This window comes from Liolophura sinensis, chromosome 12, assembly GCF_032854445.1.
Source record: "Liolophura sinensis isolate JHLJ2023 chromosome 12, CUHK_Ljap_v2, whole genome shotgun sequence".
Lineage (NCBI taxonomy): Eukaryota > Metazoa > Mollusca > Polyplacophora > Chitonida > Chitonidae > Liolophura > Liolophura sinensis.
This window is the reverse complement of record NC_088306.1, coordinates 12,763,038-12,783,660: the sequence shown is the minus strand read 5'-3', so window position 1 is coordinate 12,783,660 and position 20,623 is coordinate 12,763,038. Positions and strand designations below refer to the sequence as shown.

General features: G+C 39.6%; 1 protein-coding gene across 1 annotated transcript; it reads right to left on the bottom strand.

Moving 5' to 3' along the window:
* Window positions 1-379: 379 nt before the first annotated feature.
* Window positions 380-19,295, bottom strand: LOC135479276 (uncharacterized). Its single transcript, XM_064759095.1, has 9 exons — window positions 18,880-19,295; window positions 7,477-7,682; window positions 7,001-7,194; window positions 6,464-6,537; window positions 6,131-6,176; window positions 5,909-5,977; window positions 5,252-5,394; window positions 4,467-4,703; window positions 380-3,904 (listed from the first exon to the last, which is right to left on the bottom strand). The coding sequence occupies exons 1-9, from the start codon at window positions 19,007-19,009 to the stop codon at window positions 2,940-2,942; spliced, it is 2,064 nt and encodes a 687-aa protein (XP_064615165.1). The 5' UTR covers window positions 19,010-19,295; the 3' UTR covers window positions 380-2,939.
* Between the last annotated feature and the right edge of the window lie 1,328 nt (window positions 19,296-20,623).

The window sequence follows — 20,623 nt, the reverse complement described above, 5'->3', positions numbered from 1 at the left end:
TTCTGGTAAATTTAACAGATTAATGTTCTGAGTGCATGAAAACTGATCCCAATACAGAAGACGCAGCGAAGTACTGGCATGAAGGCTAATCCCAATACAGAAGACACAGCGAAGTACTGGCATGAAGGCTAATCCCAATACAGAAGACACAGCGAAGTACTGGCATGAAGGCTAATCCCAATACAGAAGACGCAGCGAAGTACTGGCAGGCAGCCTAATCCCCATACAGAAGACGCAGCGAAATACTGGCATGAAGGCTAATCCCAATACAGAAGACGCAGCGAACTACTGGCATGAAGGCTAATCCCAATACAGAAGACGCAGCGAAATACTGCCAGGCAGCCTAATCCCAGTACAGAAGACGCAGCGAAATACTGGTATGAAGGCTAATCCCAATACAGAAGACGCAGCGAAGTAATGGCAGGCAGCCTAATCCCAATACAGAAGACGCAGCAAAGAACTGGCACGAAGGCTAATCACAAATACAGAAGACGCAACGAAGTACTGGAATGAAGGCTAATCCCAATACAGAAGACGCAGCGAAGTACTGGCATGAAGGCTAATCCCAATACAGAAGACGCAGCGAAGTACTGTCAGGCAGCCTAATCCCAATACAGAAGACGTAGCGAAGTACTGGCAGGCAGCCTAATCCCAATACAGAAGACGCAGCGAAGTACTGGCACGAAGGCTAATCACAATACAGAAGACGCAGCGAAATACTGGCAGGAAAACTATGATGCCAATTCAGAAGACATAGCGAAGTACTGGCGTGAAAACTAAGGCCGATACAGGAAATGGAACCCTGTCATGAAAACTAATGCCGTTACTGAATATAAAGCGAAATACTGTTCTCGAATCACAGAGGAAAAAACACACTTTTTTTATATAAATGAAAAACTTAACATCAACAATTATCTCCTATTTACAAAAATGGCCGCCATCGTATAAGTGAAATATTCTTGAGTATGGTGTAAAACAGAAATCAAATAAATACATATTTACAAAAACAAATATTGAGTGATCCATAAATGTAGATTTTGTCAGGTTGGCTTGAAACCCATCTTTCGTTGCATAACAACAATACAAGAAAACTTTATTTGCCTGAAAAGAAATTCCTTGAATTAAGTAGTAGTATTGTTGTTCATTTATTTAACATCCTACGTGATCTTGTAGCACAAAGGAATCTCCTTAATTCATTTTGCCTCTGTCTCATTCGCAAAGGATTTCAGCGATTCAGTTCTGAGGGCACTCACACTCTACATTACAGAAATAGGCACACATTTCAAATCACGAATGTACGATGAGAGCACTTTAACTGGAGAGAATGTGGGAATAAGAAAATTAGGTTCGAGAGAAGAGGACGTTAGTATTAGAGAGAGTACCGGTTGAGGACATCAAACTGACGCGAGTACAAGAAAAGATTGGGATGATTAGAGCAATAAAATACAGCACTGATAACAATGTAGATTATCTATTTATGCAGGTGATGTATTGAAACACAATGTATCATTTCTTGCAAAGGACAAAACACTATATTTAGGCTACTTCCATTAATTCTAAGTCTGTGGTGTATTCCGTTTGCTTCTGTCAGAAGGATTCTCCAGCTGGAGTGTGCAGCTTTCAATTACGCGAGCTAAAGCGCAATGCTGACCGGAATCTCACATATGAAAGGTATTATAAGATGTAGTTTTTCACAGAGTACACAATTAAGCCTCCACGAGACATTGGTTCGGTTTTGCGATCATTAAAATTATTAGTCGTCATGCAATTCGTTTGCTTTATAACAAGCACACTCTAATTCCGAATCGTGTATTTTAGTACCTGTAGTCATCAATACTTTGTCATATCAGTGCGCACTAGACGAGCCACAAAATGTACTGGTATCTGACCTTACAAGATTATGTCGGTGTTCAATGATGAGTATAGAGCTATTTTTGTATGCTTACCATCTAATCCTGTTTTCGATCTTCATCGTGAAAAGGGCATGGTGGTAGTTTTTTTAATGGCGTTTCGAAAAGGACATGGTATATCTATAGAAAGAGGAGGTTAAAATCGTATGAACTTCTTTTCAGCATTTTCACAACATGACGAGAGCGTGGCAACAGACTAAATTTAGTTACATCTGCATCCAACAGGTCGGCATTCATGAAGATATATACATATAGTAACCAATAAGAGAGAGTGTAACAAAATTTACGTCCAGATGTTGTCACAAAAGAAACCGTGCACTAAGCAGTGGCCACATTATATAGACACTTAGATGTATCGCAAAATCATATATTATGCCCCTAGGGTACATTTTACATGGCCAGCTACGACTTCAGTCCAACACTGGATAGCGATTTTAAAAGCTTAATACACCGGAAGCCTTGAAGCTAAAAACTGCCAGTCTTTGATGTGTGCTATAATCAGAGAATTATCACAAACAATTTGAACTAACCATGCCACAAAAGTCAACATGTTAAAATTTATAGTTTTCCCTTTAGTAAAAAAAAAATTGCAGAATGAATCGTCACGTGTTGTTTCAACTGTATGAGTAATGGTTGGGCGTATCTTTTGCCATGACGTCTGGTTCACACATGAAAGCCATAGACGATATTCACTAATGAGATGGAAACATTTTGCCTTGTACGTATTTAACACCTTTAAATAGATTATGTTTATAATACGGGTACATCTTATCCATGGTCACATATGAGATTCTATGTTAATGGTATTTAAAGAACGAGAAATTTATTTCAATATAATGCATGTTTTTATGTCTTCACCGAATTTATGTCATTTGTCTAATGTTTAGTAGAAAACACTTGTCTCTTGTCGCATAAATGTAAGGGCATTTCTACAGTTCGCCAGGGAACAGTCTTTAACCTTAATGCTTTGATCAGAAGGACATCCCCATGATATTTGACCAAAAATACACATACATATACAATTCCATTCTACTGATAAGCGTTTCTCGATATGTCTACCTTGACGTGTATTATCGGTGACGTAGTTACGTTGTCATCCTCATGTTCTGCAGTGTCCTTCTCTGAATCAACTGTGATGTCTTCAGCACTGACGGTTTTCTGCGACCTGCCATCGCTATACCTGTTGCTAACCATGCCTGCTTCCTCTACAGAAGGTTCCAAATCGTCGTCAACAAGATTTTGCAATTCTTTTTCGGACCCCGTCGAATTCTCCCCGTCGGCCTTTGCTTCACCCTTTTCCGTTATGAAGAAAACCACGTTATCATTTGTTAGTTTCTGCGTTTCGTTTTCCATTATCATCTCCGAATGATTTATTTTCGTTGGATTGCAAGACACCAAAAGGTCATTTCCTGTCTGTGATTCGTTACCATCACTACACGGTGACGTCACATGTACCGTTCCTTCTGGAGAGTTTGTGGGCACTTCTCGGTCGAGGAGTGCGGTTTCCTCCGTCCGTTCCAAGTCAAGCCTAACGCTATCTTTTTCTCCGTTTTCTTTGTCCGGTGTCACCTTCGGTGGCGTCTCCGCAGACACTCCCGTAACACGTCCTACCCCACTTTGTGGTCTCACGCCAAGCTGTGTAGAGTCTCCAGACACCGATGGAACATTAACGGATCTGTCTACTAAAATCGGCTTGATTTTCTTCGGTGCCGATAGCCTATGGTCATCTTTGCTCTGTTCGCTGGGCGATTTGTCAGAAAGTGGCCCTCGCCCACTGTAAGATCGTTTCGTGATGAGATCCTCTAACTTTATGCTCTCCGTGGGGTCCCTCTGATTCGATGACGCCAGTCCCATCGGCGTGGGTGGGGGAGGATGCGACATCATACTTTCCTCAGTCGTCTGTCTCCGTCGGGGAGACCGCCACGACCTGCCCTGTACAGTGGGTAACACAGATCGCTTTGCGGACTCCACACGAGGGGCGAACAGTCGGCTACCTAAAATGGAAAAAAACAGACTAATTTATTAATTTTAGATGAATAACCTCGTCATAACCTCTGATAATAGATGGACAACATAAACGCGGCAGTTTCTGTTTTTGGAAATACCCATTAAAAAGTAATTAAACACAATGAAATATGGGTCATTATTCTCCAGTATCCACTTCCTCTCTCTACCAACCCAGCTCGCTGTCCGCTATGCAAATATACTTACACGTTTTTGCTTTGTTTCATGCTCCTTTAAGGGATGTGCTGCTGTTGACCTAGCAAATGCGGTGATCAGTTTGACAAAGGTAAAGAGAAATGTGACTCGCATTCTGATCATTATATTTAGAATACACATGTAGATCTGTTACGAACAATAGTATTACTCATGATTTATTCATTTCCTTAGAAAAAGAGGACTTGCAAAACTATCTGAATGTGGTTGCTGCTTTCATGTGAAGAAAATGTTATTTCCCTTTTTTTTTCTTTTCTTTTTTTTTTGGGAAATGTTCCAAATGAGCAGAAAACAAATTCAATTATATTAACACGAGAGAAACACAGGATATTCATTCACCCTTTACGTTGAGACCCTCTGCTTTAGTTGCTACTTCCTCTGGCATCCGTTCACTGTTTTGCTTCGCAGTTTCGGGATCTCGTGTGACCTCCGCATCAGACGTCGCAGACTCGCTCCATGCCTGTTTGGCCGTGGGTGGCGACGAGCTGATGTGAAGTTTTCTTACCACAGGAGCGCTGCGAACTCTTTGGGCGTAGTTAGGAGCTATCTCCCCTTCATCGTCACTACGTGGCGTGTCTACAAACACGAAGCATGGGTATTTGTAAGGTAGAAATTTGATGTGATTACTTCGGACGCTCTTTTAGCTGCCTTCTATTTATAAATGTTTCTGTATGCCATATCGCTGACATCGAAGAGTTTTAATCTTTTCACTACTTAAAATTTAAGACAACACCAGTGCGCCAGCTTATGGATGTTTTTCGTTTTCGACTTAAGTATTGACATACTCAATTAAAAAGACATTCTAAATGTTTTTGCCTTTTATTGGATGTACTTCTAACAGAGTTTTAATACGCCTGTTTAAGAAACACACAAGGTGTGTCCTATTTGGCATTTGTGCCTTTAAACCTTATGCCGTACGTGGGAAGGTCTGACAGCAACCTGCGGATGGTCGTGGGTTTCCCCCGGGCTCTGCCCGGTTTTCACCCACCATAATGCTGGCCGCCGTCGTATAAGTGAAATATTCTTGAGTACGGCGTAAAACATCAATCAAATAAATAAATAAATTTAAACCTTATGTAAACTTCGCATTAACAGGTAAATCATTTGTTGCAGGTTTCGCTCACCAGGAGGCGCTGACGGGCAACTGAATTCGTCAAAATCTTTCACTAGGCTGGCCATGGAATGTGTAGCGAAGCAGCCCATCGGGTTGTTCCTCGGCATGTACATTCCGTACAGACTGAAACTCTTGGCATCCACGTAATGAGCCCTTAAGATGAAAACAGTATGAAAAACACTGTCATCAACCTTTTGGTGATACTGAGTTAACAAGACAAAAGAAAAAGTGCGCGTTTCAAAACCAAACCACCAAGAAAAATTAGAACACCGGCTTCAGCAACAACAAACAGCTGCAAGAACAACAACGACGTCTTTGCACATTGCATAACTTGATGATTTGATTGTCGACAAATTGTATACATGTAGGCCTACTAGCATGGTATATGATTCGGGTAGGTCTACTAATTCCATTCATTCTTGCGCATTCCTTGCGCTATTTCACCATCAATCCACTGGTATCGTGGACAAAATGAGTCAAAAGTCGTACAGGTGAAGAATATTAGGCGATCTCGAGGCAAACCTGCTGTTTTGAAATATGACATGATTTTTACCGACGCAAAGCCAGTTATTCTCAGTGACATTAGAGTAGTCCCCCCTGGCACATGAATCATCGGTCATGATGTTATGGGGTTTCACTTTGAGTTTGAATAAAAAAGTGACCTCACCTATTGTAACGCGCACCTATGAGCCAGGAATGCTGGCTCTCTCCAAATCCAGCCCAGATGTTCAGAACGCTGCAAAAAATAGCATGGAAAATATGTATTTTGTATCAAAATACGTTCTTGTTTATTGCAATTATTATTATTATTATTATATTAAGGATTTATTTCATTCACATAAAGACGCAGATATACTAAAACAAATTTAGTTAGGTAATGAGTACTCACTCCTGCTTATTGTTAAGGTAACTCTTTGATTTGCGCTCCTCGGCTCCTGAAACATTTAATGGATAAACGTTATTAACTGTGATAATCAGCACTATATGTTGCCGTCTGGCGCTCTCTCTGTCTGTCTGTTTGTCTTTCGGTCGGTCTGTTGGTCTCTCTGTCGGTAGGTAAGTCAGATTTTTTGCATTTTAAGAATTAGTAATTGTGTCAGTAATGGTAACAAAAGATGTCAGTGGGCAGGCCTGTCATGACTCAAACAATACAAATCAACAGATAAATGTGAGTTTGGTTTGAGAATTAATTGGAAAAAACGGCAATCACGCGCTTACGTACGCTTCATCATCTCACGTCTGACTTCATACGCGTTGATGGGAGCCGAATTACTCCTTTGACGAGCACGGAGCAACCTTCCGAGGAAGAAAGTAAAAAATAAGAAAATTCTTTGCAATCTTTCAAAGGTGAACATATCTTTTTGGTTGCTATTCGGTTTTCTAGTCTAATGTGTTGAATTAGGCATATGAAAGAAAATATCTCACTGTTGCATCATATCAGTGAATTACACAGGTTTTACATGTGGGTGCAGATGAACTTAATGTTTTTATTCCCTTAACATCACACAATCTCATGCACAATGGATGAGGTCAAACTGAATAGTACTGCATCATGACAAGGAGACATTAGCTGATCATAGAAAAAAATTAGAAAATCTTTACAAATTTCCTTTTATTTAAACATGCATCATCATAGGGTCCGGTTTCCTTTAATGCAATCATTTGGAAAGCGGTGATTAATTGCAAACAAACAAGCAATAAATTCTGTAACGTAATATGGTCGATTTCACAGATAATAATTTACACCAATGGTGCTCACGTAGTTCTGGTCGGTCGGCCATATTTGATGTTAGATTCTCCCTGTGAACAGTCCTTCAACTCGGTAGAGGTCAAGTACTGGTGAGTCCGGTTTGGCCGATAATACAATACGCCTTCTTTCTTCGGTGGAGGAGTTTTGCTGTTTCTCGCGGATCTTGCACTTCGCCGAGACTGAGCGCTGCGCGGTGGCTCCACCTAAAAAGGAAGAGTTTCTATAGTTTCAGAGTTTGAGAATAACAGGTTTTTTGTGAAAGGTGACAAGAGCACGATTATATGTCATATACTTTAGGTACATTGTTTTTAAATACATATAAGTATACAAATATAAAGGTTGCAAGGGTTATAAAGTTGCTGGTTTCTAAACATTCCAATTGTCGCTGTTGTTAAAATTTAATAAGGACAGCGACAATATTATGCACAGATGCCACGCAGGCCCTTGTGTGCGAATCTACATTATCATTTAAAAATGAAACATACCCGGCTTGCGGCTAAGAATTTGTTGACAATTAGAGGTGACTCTCCACCATGGGTGACTTCTCGACTTGCCTCACAAACCCATGCCGGAGAGCCGTGAACTTTCAAATCTTCCTCTTCAAACAACTTGTCAATGTCTTCTCGCAGTTTCTCGTGATAGTCACGTGGTTTGTCAAATGAGAAGTGACTAAGTGGGTGTTTGCCTCGGCCTGTGATTAAAAGAAAAGAATACCATATTAATTGGATATACATCGATAAAAGAGCACGACTTTTTGTTTTTGTTGTAAAAAAGATGTTGTAAGACCTGGTATGTCGCATTTTAAAGTAAACCAAATCGCACACAATAAGAAAATCGAAAGCGCCCGTCCATGCTATCATTTCTGATCAATTAGGAGCGAGCTATCTTTATGTAACCCGAGAACGCAGCTGTTTCCGTTTACGTCACCCAAACCCAAGTTGGCATTTTAAATACATTTGCATGCGTGGGGTACGAGTGACGCAACATCATGTTTCCTGTTGTTTAAACATGGCGTATCGCGCTGTCTCGTAAGAGCTCTAGATTAAATATTGATTTCTTGAATTACCAAGCATATCAGAAAAACACGGCTGTGCCCATTTAAGTCTGTTTCCACACCTTATTCCAGAAAAAGCTCATTTTATGTTATTTCATTGTCATTTTATGTTATTTCATTTTCATGAGTGTCGTGAGGACTTCAAATTTTCACCGTTTTTCTTTGTTAAAGTCGAATGTATGTACATATGGTTGTTGATATCTATCTTATGAAAAATGTCGCTGAGGAATTTCACCTTCAACAAAATGATGTTAATGCCCCGCTTTCATTTGAACTGTCCTCCTATACAGGCATAACATATGAGATCCACTGTCCCGATAGAAAATTCGCAAAATTTAACCTATAATTAATACAGGTTAGGTAGACGGATTTGAATGCAGCCTTTAGCTTCATAACAACTTTACGACAGAATACGATCGAGATGCTGATTAAAAGGAAGCGCACGGACGATTACCATCAGTGAGCGATCGTCGATTTTTCATATCACATGGCTAATGCTAGAGTAACTCTACCCAGGAAAAACATTGTACGGTAAAAACAAACATGCCTGATCTATAAATAACCATATACTTTTGACAACCTGACTGGCATTCACAGTCCGCTTTCAGGGAAGTCTTTTTGACGTAATCGCATTGATTTCGTGACATTTTATACAAGTGTATTGTTTACTTCGTTAGTGATGCTCGATACATTGCTCTGCACAAAACGGTACACCAGAACAGCCTGAAGCTAGCGGTTTATACAGTGGGAATATTAGATGATATGTGATATGCTGAGTGTAGCATGCGAAATGCAGGTTATTGCAAGCGAAATACAGGTTGTTGCATGCGAAATGGAAGTTGTTGCATGCGATAAGTTGACTTTGTTACAGTTAGTCAACATTTCAAGGCCACAAATTCACGTGGGATTTGTGCTTCATCGACTTTATATCGCCTTCTATCACACTAGAAGGCAACACGGAAATTTCAGATTGTTCCACGTCACATCCAATGTGGACTGCATTAACGAACAGGAAAAACTATACTTTTGATTAAACATACTGATGTCTCAGAATGGAAAAACCAGTCCACCTAGATAAATTCTCCGATTGTCTGGCTCTGGGTTTAAATAAATGCGTGTAAAAATCGCAAAATTTCTCGCTAGAAGCTTTGAATTTCCAAAACCATGACAATCCTGCAAAGCCGTGTTATTTATATACTCTCCTGACCCTTCCTTTTAAAGTAGAGTCATGGCAGAGCATAACATCACAATGTGAGAGAACAGACGTCAACGAAACCCTTTAGAAAAAGAAAGAACCATTGACGATATGTGTCAGTTTCCCTTTTGGCCCGCATGAAACATAACCACGACACAGAATTACGCCCATAATCCATCTGTCAATCTTAACAAACCACTATCCCGCCAAAACAACAAATTCTCCCCATTGTGAAATCTAAGACATCTCTACCATAGGGACAAAAACCTAAATAATTTACACAACATTGCATTTGACAGAGAATAGGGCGTTAGTAACAGTGGGCGAACCTTTCCAGAACGTGGTGCCTTACTGATCAATACCCATGCAAAAGCTTCGTGGTGAAGATCTTTTTCAGCCTTTATCGTATTTAAAATATAACGTCGTCTGAACCGGTTTGAAGAAAGACCACTTGTTATCAAGATAATATTCCTTGAAACTTGGAACACAAACTTTTGTTACCAGTACAGAGGTACTAATAACACCATTTAATTCATGTTATTCAAAAGTCATCCAAGCAAACAGCGAAGGATGCAATTCAAATCGGTGAACGCCCGTTCATTTAAATGTCAATTCCTACCAATATGTTTACGGTATTCTTCACGCATTCAGGCATTCTTCAGCGTCTGACGTATAGGCCAACGAGAGATAATCCCGTCTTTCATCCGGAACTGGATCGGAAGATTATTAATATGAAATTTCTCAAAGTTCTTTTGAATTTACCGACAGCTGTTTACTCCTGTCCTATTGTAGCCCATGCAGACGTTAGGATAGAAGACGCAAACACTGGCTCATTTCTGTGACCGTTCCAACATTCTTGTACCACCGAGCAACCTTACATAGGCCATTTCCTACTTATAACACAACATGCACTCTGCGTTTATAATATAGGACCAGAGTGGGCTGTAGTTGACTGGTTTAGACATTTGTTTTTGAATCGTCAAACACACGACCTGATGGTTCAATCCTAGCCGTGACCTCATGGGGCCGAGTGGTTAGCGAGCTACCGCTGCAGAATGACAAGAGTCTCACCAATGCGGCCGCGGTGAGTTCACGTTCACCACATGCTGGCTTCCTCTCCGGTTGTAAGTGGGAACGTCTGCAGCAACCCGCGGATGGCCGTGGGTTTCCCTGGGGCTCTATTTGCCGCTGTGATATATTAAGTAAAATATTCTTGAGTACAGGTTAAGACACCAATATATAAAACAAATAAATAAAAATATATCCTAACCACGAACAGGGAATTTTCAAAATTTAATTCTATTGACTTCATATGCCCAAAATAATGCTGAACGCAATGTGAAATCCAAACAACTGAGCTGCAGTCTGCAATACATATGCTCCATGAAACTGACATCGTAACTGCATATATCAATCAGGATTGATTCTTGTCGAGAACTTTTGCAAAATAGCTGTCAACCTACACTAGTATTCGTGCAGGTTCCATAAACTTAATGTCGTTTTAGAACAACGTATAGAATTATGTTCTCGATAGAACAAATTAGCAGTACTCTATATTGTATTTAATACATATGCCACTAAGTACCATCACAAGAGTTTAAGTTAAGACTTTATAAACTTTAACGTTCAGATACAAATAAGTTACATGTATAATCAAACGTATATACAGAGCTTTCTAGTTGAAAACTGCACAATTCTTCCATCCCACAACCCACAACCCTGTTACTCTATGTTTGTGTTGTGTTGTTTATCTACTCATCAACGGAGCGAATCCATCTATTTGATTATAATGATAAAATTTCTCCATGATTAAGTTGCACATTTTGCCTGATTCTGAGAATTCCACTGGTCTTAAAACTTTTGAAGTTTGTTTGTAGGGTAAGATGATATTGCACTTTGAAAATGTGATATCTTTTAAAGATATTTTCCAGAAATTGCAGTTTTGGGATTGAAATTTTAAATCATTTACCCTTAGTTCTTACTGGCCCAACTGCATCTGCCTGTCAAATCCACTGACAATTGATTGATTACAGATAAGGTTTGGCCAAAGGTTTATCGACGATCACATGTTAGGAACCTGTCTCAGGGGAGTGTCGATACAAGGCATCGGGCACTCTATCAATCTCTATCGAGAAACTGCATGCGTGCTAACATATACATCGAACTGTCACACTCAACACGTCACAACTAAATCGAACTAGGGTAGTTGATTCACGTAAGAATCGATTCCATTGTTGATCACTGGATGATTCATTGCTGCTGTTCTTCGGTCAGCCTTGTACTTAACATCTCGTGACGAGCAGAAATAATGAACTGACCTACACGATGGCAACCTAAATATTCAACCACAAAATGTCCAAAATATATATGATGTATATGTTTATAGTGCGCAAAAGTCACATCCCATATACCAGATACTTCAAGACATGGAGAAATAGGTAAATAAAAGTTATAAAGCAAATAAATAACAAGTGACATTTGTCAATAAATGTGGACAGCATCACCACTCGATAGTTTTGCAAACAACCCGAAGCGTTTCCGAGAATTGCAGTTGAAGCTATTTATTCTGTCAATTTGATTGGGGCTTTACGTCGCACTGAAGAATATTTCACGTATACGACGGCGGCCAGCATTATGGTCGGAGGAAACCGAGCAGGTTGCTGGCAAACCTTTCCAAGTACGGTCGGAGATGAAGCCAGCATTAGCTTGACTTAAACTCACATCGACCGAATTGGTGAAAGGTCATTACGCCGCGCTAGCGAGCTAACCACCTCGGCCACGGAGGCCCCTTCAGTTGAAGTGAGCTACGTAAACTATTGTATTTATGTAAATTCGAAAGCATACTGGTATAAATTCATAGTATGCAAACAAGCCGGAGTGTGATACTTTTGCGAACTACGTACGTGTACGTAGTCTTGAAATGAGCCCGAAAGTTGTTGCGTGAAAGCTTCAATGAGCATATTTACAGTTGTATTGAAGCGAATCCAACAGTTGTGGTGTGAAAGCTTCATTGAGCATAAATACAGTTGTACTGAAGCGAATCCAACAGTTGTGGAATGAAAGCTTCACTGAGCATATATACATATATACAGTTGTATTGAAATGAATCCAAAAGTTGTCGTGTGAAAGGTTCACTGAACATATACCTTTGCAAGGTTTGATTAACTTCAAAAAGGTTCGAGTCACATATTTCTACAACAGGTTGTCTAATTCTAAATTAGATCGAGCATTTCAACTTTTTCGCTATATTTTTATAGTCTATAAATTGTAACAGTTCCATTTTAATACCATTTTGATCTCTTAAAATGGGATTCATTACACGGATTAAAATGTCGGCATTTTAACATACTGGCTAGAATCATATCAGAGGAAATGAATTTAATGCCTTGATCGTATCGTGTGTGGAACTTGTTTCGATTCTTCACGCAAAGCTGTCCTATGTCTTTCCTGAAGCGGTCTGTGGAAAGATCAAGAGAGCTTGTCTGTGGTATTTGATATCAGCAAAGTAGGTCTTGAAACTTCAGTGCAGTCTAGTGAACAGCATAGCGTTGTTTGTTTCCATAAAGTTCATGTTACCTCACTTATCGATCCGTTTGGCATTAAAAAGTAAACAAGACTCTAGGTTGTAGAGTGTGCGCTTATCTTTGAAAGACTGGCCTGTTTGCATGATTTATGAGGCACGCTACTCCGCACAGACACTCTTAAAACGCGTTAAGTATACCCGTTTATGAAGTTAGAGCTTTTCCATTACACACTCGTGGGTAACTACGCAGTCTGCACACTCTCCGTTGCCCTGTAAACCAAGCTGAGAAGTGTGAAGTGACAGATTACGAATACAAGCTAAGGGATTGAGAAAATCAATGGCTGGGTGTGAGAACGACCAATAATGGACACACCTAGCACTTAACCCATGACTACATATACCTTTCCAATATCAGTGCAATAACAATATTAATACACGTTAAGCGAGTATAGATGACAAGGTATAAATAACGTCGGTAATATCTGGCCAACGTCATTTATAGCAATGCATGAGTTTGTGCGACTGATACGCATTCATGAACAAATGAATTCTGCCCTAGGGTTTTCGGAAGACTGCTTAAATTCTAATTTAGACTCCATCTGTGCCCAACATGGTGTACCCAGTGACCTGTTATCACACCGCATCAAGATTGTGGTACGCCAAGGACGCTTGCTTTGACCGTAACTGGTGGTACTTCGTGTTAAAATATACCTGGGTTTGATGCTATACTGTTTATATCTTTTTTAATTTAGAGATCATCTTTGATTCATTTACTTCGAGTCCTTATTTTACGGAATGGACTGAATACTGCAGGATTCGGCAGTTGGTCTACATGAGCGTTTCCCTCTATAAGCGGCTTTATGTCCTTCACTTGAAGAACTTGCCTAGCCTTGTTCAGTTATGGGTCAGACGTTCAGGATCAAAGAAAGCCGGGGCAAATTCAAAGCCTCTGTACTGGCTGCTCCAGCAAGCACATTTCCACAGAAGAGGATTGACGGATGAATTAGATGGTTTTGAAGGGAAACGAAAATTTGGGAGTTATGATCCGGCATGATCCAGTAACAGAAACTCATCTAACATACATGTATGCTGAATGGCTTAGATGAAACCTGAATTTTAAGAAAGTTAACAGTAACTGTACTAGAGACAGTTCCACAAAGCTAATATTAATTCACTCATATAATTCAAGAAATGCACCCATGCTAATTAACTCCTGTTCCCTCCTCTATTGACGCAGGGGTGAAAATGGAAGCAAAATGGCTTCATAGCGTCTGGACCTATACGATTTCAAGGTACACTGTAGCCGTGGGAAGGTTGCTGATATTCGGATTTGGCTCATGCGAGACTGATCCTTGTGGTTATACTGGCCAAGTTTTAATCCGCTTACGGGTTAATACCTGGATTCTGTTTTCATTGTCCAATACAATAGTTTAATACCAGATAATACGGTGGAATGTATGATGGACTTTTACTGCATAGCGTCCTGGGAGACAGTCGTCAGGTCGTATAGATTCTTAGACCGGTGATGGGAACCGTTGAGCAGACCTTCATTTGTTAATTTTTACGAACAATTTCTTTTCTTTTTTCATAAACTTTCAAAGAATTGAACAAGTACATGTACGAGGAGAAAATCAAAGTTGAGTGCAAGGCAATAAATTGTCAGCAGTTTACACTGCTGTAATGGAGATACACTCGTTATTACATGCATTTTCACTTTGCCACTATTTGACGATGTTTGCTGCCCAGATAGAATGCACAAAGACATGCACCAATAGCACTTAATCCAACACAGACAGCTTTGTTGTGACCCCTTTTCCCCCGGTATGTAACAGAGTTACATTTTCTTCATCTTCAGGATTTCAGACCACAGAAAATAACAAGTTACTATAATTGTTAAAACAACTCCGGAAAACTTTTCTTGACGTATTGAAGAGCCAATAATAACTCAAAAGGAAAATATTTTGACCACATCAATATTTCGACATTAAGTTATGAATCAAACACAAAAAATAAATAAGAAGCAAAAATACTGAGATTATCAAATCGCATTTCTTTGGAGAAAACTTAACATTTGTCATGCCATCTTGCTCAGTGGATCAACCGTAGTGTTTAGCTGACAGAAAAACTGCCGCCTACAGTACTAATCTACTTTGGGGGATTCGTTTGGTAAGGTACTGCATTTGATTTGATCTCTTCATGCCCGTTTAGTATGATTATAACGATTGCACTATACTTGGTTATTGGTTTGATATATTTATTGAAGTCACCATTGGTATTATGTTCTGTTAAATGGTTTGTTAAATCGGTGGAGGTATAAAATCTCTCAATGTCTTCACGGTTTGATCTGGGTTAATGAGATGTCTAACATGTCATGACATCGCTAACATGTCATATTTACCATTTACAGTATACATTCAGCAGGGGTTATCCTACAAAGCTAGGAACGGAATTAGCCAAGAAGTAACAAAGCGAACAACGTCATGCGTTTTGTTGAGCCGTGTTATAATCGCAGACTAAAGCAAACGAATAAACCAGACTATCACAGCTTATACACTGTATAAACGAACACGTCCGTGTCGGCTTCTTAGTCAGGCATGACTAATCGATGAACTTCTTAACATGACCTCTGCGGGAGGTGCAATCGAGCTGTATGAGTACTGTGCGCTAATATGCTAAGTCTAGATGAGCTAGTATTGGTAACTATCCGAGCGAAACGACCATTTAGAACCAATTTTGGTCTATTCAGACTGGAATCATAGACTATGGGTTTGTGAATTATCGTACTGGGAGACAATTGTGTCGCGTATTATATCGATTGTTCTTGACAATAGCACCATCAGCTTATATACGGGCACAATGTTACAATATTATCCATTAATCAATAAAACTGAAAATGAATACTGCACAAATGTAAACAGAAAAGAAAAACAAAAGTGACAGGTAATATTAAATGAATATCACGTGAGACATCTTTCTTGCTTTCCTTTAATATATGAATTGGTGGAAGTTGGGCTGTGCTTTGAGAGAACCATCCCAGTTAACCAGACAGGTACACATCTTTTTTTCTGTGAGGATCAATGTGCGACACACAAAAAAAGAAAAAAACAAAGAACACATTACCATACATTTGAAGACTTTGTAGCTCCCTTCCAGATGATGCGCAACTAAAGCGCAACTGCATTCAACCCCTTCAAATCATTCATGGATTCGTTACATTATGCTTTGAAACTGTCTTGCATATCATTCGTTAGAATCCGACTTACAAAAAGTCCCTTTCGTTTATAAATAAAACAATGATTTATTTTATGCCTAGTGAGTCATACCACATGACTCCATAGTCACCAACTGCTGTTTAAATATGTGCATTGAGTGTGCTGAATGGTAAATTTTATCGCATTACTATGTAGAGATTTGAGAATGCAAGACTAAGTTGAGAATACGTATTTTTTGTATTAAAAACCACAAACAAATATAAAAAAAAATTCTTAGATATTAAAAAAATAGAAACCACTGTGGATTTCGCTACATTTTCATGCTCAGACTTTTTGTGTTCAGATTGATTCTCTAAATACATGTCCAACATGTTTTGCGTTTACTGTAAATGTACGTCATGTTTCTATTCATTTTTTGTATCACGGAACTGTGTTATCAATACAGCGATGTCTTGTGAATGTCATGTCAAGTTTTACCAATCTGTATTAATAATTCATAAATTTTGCATAAGTGACAATCGTACTTTGAAAAGCTAGCCTGCAATAATACCAGTGCAACCAGTTTTGTATAAATCCCCTTCCCCTTTCCTCATAATATCATCCTTAAATTGAGTTTCAATACCAGTTAGAATTGCTGGGTGAGGCCATGAAGACTATCGTCGTGCCTTCAGACGGCAAAAGAAATATCGTAGTTTCTTCGAGGATTTCAATACCAGATTCAGTTACATATCAAAAGCACCAGTAGGTCACGTGACATTTAAAAATGGCTGTCGACAGCGAGGCGTTCGGCATCATGTTTTAGCAGCTAGTGTGATCTCAAGACTGGGAGTTAATTACTTCCATGGGTGAGGGTAGTAAATTTGGAAGAAAGTATTCAAGATTCCACCGGAAAATTACAAAGATGTGAGCAGAGAAGGTGAGCTCGAGTGCAATGATTGGAAAAGAGGTGAGAGTTTGAAAGACGCGACATATTTTGTTAGAAGCAGGAATGGACAAAGAATGTCAAACTTTTAAAATTGCACACTGAGCCCGTTAGTGGATAAAGTCTTACACGTGTTCCTTCCACGTTTTCTTTTATCAGTTTAACAAGCACGTGGACCGGACAATCAAGTCAGCCAGTACTAAAACTTCTATCTCAAGGCTTTTCTATCAAGTGCCTCCATTCAAGGTGCCGTAAATTTTGCCAAACATATCAGTCGTTAATTACGATGTATAATCATAACGTGTAAGATCTATGACTGTATGCAAAGTACATGTATGTACCGGTATCTAATTACCGGGACCGTATAAACAGTGCACTGTTTTAATATCACTGCTATGTAGGGGAGAAACGACGAGCAACTGTTGCGAGTTGTTTCTCCTACTTAAACGTGTTTGCAGTCACAACTATCGACCCTTTTTCAAGAATCGTGCGGTGTCATTACAAACAAATAAAAAAAGCTTAGATTACAAATAGCATTAATGAATGCTCTTTCCTGCCCGCTGAGCCGCTATGATACGTAGAATGGTTGATCTTTCGTGACGGTGTTACATGAAGTTATAGTGCAACAGCGTTAGAGCTTTTAGCCACTGGGAGTCCTGTGGGTTGTACTCTATATAGCTTATTACATGAGCATACACTGGGCAAGACAATGACTATGTCTTTTATTAGTTATGCGGGAAAGTAAATCTGAATTGGTTAAAGCTAATTAATTTACATATAATCTGGGAAGTTTGATAGTAGATTATACAAACTGTTCATAATCAGAATGCCACAATTTAGACCCACCAGATCATCTTAGTACAAACTCTGTTTTGCTGTTCATATTTGTGCCTAAGAGAATAGATGACGCCACTCTGCCTTTTCTCACACTGGCAACATCTGGTGTATTTGAAATGACGGCGAAGAACGTGACCATTACAAAATACATTTCAAACGAATGGATCCTTCATATATGGTATTCTTATGATGGCTTAGACCAAGCATTAACGTCACAACAAAAGTCATCTAAATGGGGAAGGTTGTATGATCTTCCCGGAGAACTCAGTGGGATACTGGAATGTTTCAAAGCTTGTGTTCATGGGTTCGAATCCCGCTCTACCTTACACCAACCGAAGGCGCATTCCTCACTCGAACTACAAACTCAAAGAGTAGATTCTTGAAAAATAATCAACAGCGCAGACAATAGCCTGATGTCACAGCAAACGTTTAAGCTCATAGGGACAGTTGCAATAAAAGCATAAATGGCAGATACTTAATACATGTACTTTCAATGTTTAAATACAAAGCATTGTGGTCTAAATACTGAATTTAACGCAGTGGATAGACAAAACGTGTCTTTCCTGTACCACTGGAAAGTACTCATTATTTCTACTTCCGGGTAATCATCTTGCGTTAAAATTACAGACACATTTGTTACAGACTGTAATTCTTATTTCACTGATGAAACTGGTCTTTGGAAATTTGACTTCGGATATTATCATACCGGTTGACAGCCTAAACTGTGATTTTGAAACTTTACCTACCACCATAGGCCAATATGTCTGATAATTCACGACAAATCAGGTAAATCAGTTTACCTCACTGAGGGTATTATTCCAACTGTTCCTGTAAATGTTAACAAAGTAGCAATTTAAACACTCCCTAGAATCATGGATTAAGCAAAATTAGGACGGAAAGTGCAGTGATGTTACTGCAATTATCAGACGTTTATTGATTTGGTATACATGTACCATGTGCTCTCCAATAAGTCACCCAGCTTCTCACGCGATCGTTGGGATTTTTGTGTACGGTTATTCTGCATATTAGATCTTCAGATTATGGACAAGTCCTTTTAATGCTAATTACACGACCACCAGACAATGACTTGTACACGTACACGTCGTAATACAGGTACCCGTGCATATATAGATGTGTATACTCACCTCGATGTCCGCCATGGGGTTTAAGTCCGTTATTCAACTCTTCACTGCTGGCCTTCTGCCGCCCTTCAAAAGACAAGTCTAAGTAACGTAACGGATTCGTAGCTTTTACTGCCTTCGACCGGTTCGTCATGACGATGTCTATCTCATATTCAACTGTCTAATTACCGCTGGGGACATAAAATTACAGCTTCAGGGTGATTTCACGGTGCCTGTTACAGAACCCAGGGTGGCCCAACTTTCCCGGCCGAGGGGTACGGTTACGTTTCATGATGCATACAAAAGCGCGTCTGTCTAAGCCGGGCACGATAAGCCGACAAAGTACTGGACTATACCTGCGCGGGGCTACCGGTAAGCAAATAAAGCCCCCGAGCTAACTTGCCGGCCGCCACTTGACAGGTGGGCCCTCGACCGCCATGTTGTTTACCAGCGTTGTCAATGGTTTCGCCAGCAGCCTTCGAGCACGTTTACTGTCCGAGTGGACTGGGCTGTGTTGACCTCCGGAAGACTGGTAGGATACGATCAGGAACAATTGTATTTGAGAAGAAAAGCCGCTCATGACGAGCGTCACCTACCATTGTCAGGAGTACTGCGGCATTTTGACAGTGCTAGTATATGTGAGAACTAAATACCATAAATCATACAGCCCGCTGAGAGGCGGTACGAGGTGTTAAACCCACACCCGATAAGCAGTTGCCTTCCTACCAAGGGATCAGGTACATGCGATTGTTGTCATAAAACGTAGGTCTATATTCCGTCACCCGAGAGCTTACTGAAGCAGGACATTTATTTGCGATGACTGAATAAACAACCAAATTTGTAACTATTTCGGATCATTTTCCTGGTCCAAGTGTATATATAGTATCGTGAAGAAATAGCCGTCCATGCACTTTGTATCGAAGTTTTCGTGTTTTCTTTCTCCACATTATTTTTTTTCTTTTTTTTATGTCCAGCTTTTAGCGACTGTAATTTTCTGCTAATCTACCATCGGCCACACTTGCATACTAACCACAGATCAAGTTTCAATGACATTTCAAATTTCAGCATCTGCAACTTTCCGACACACTTCCAGAATTATCGCAGTGTAGGATTCAATGCCTGCCAAAGTTTCAACAATTAAAATTTTCAGCCATACTTACTATACTCCTGTGCTCATAATATCAATGAGTATATATGATATCATACTTAATACTGTTATAATGGATTAAATATAATACTCCTTACAATGCAGGTTTAAACGACTTCAGTTGTCTGACACACTTTCATACTTCTCACACTGAGAGAGCCGTCATTATTCATAAATTCCACGTTAATATTATAGGTCGAATTCTACACCAGTGACGTCTAATATATTGTAATTTACAGTATATTTCGAACCTAATTCTGCTCAACCAATGGTGCTAAGGACTTTTAATTTGCTTCTCTTTAAGCATTCACAAATGCGGAATAAAACCCTGACATAGACTGACAAGACTGTGGTATACTCGAGCCTGTACCCTTCAACGATGGGGCGTTATCGAACTCCCAAACTAAGCGCAGCAAAACCAACGGTTGGGCAATGTACACGACTGCTTTCTGCGTTATAACCTCCGTGTATTTTATTTCTAGCCGTGTCAAAGAGCAGTGCCAAATGTCACCTTTCTACATAATTGATTAATTAATAAAGTCAGCATCATAGTCAGCTGAAACTATGAAGCAGTCAACAGTTTCGCTGATGAGGGAAAAGCGTCAAAATCCATCTAATCAT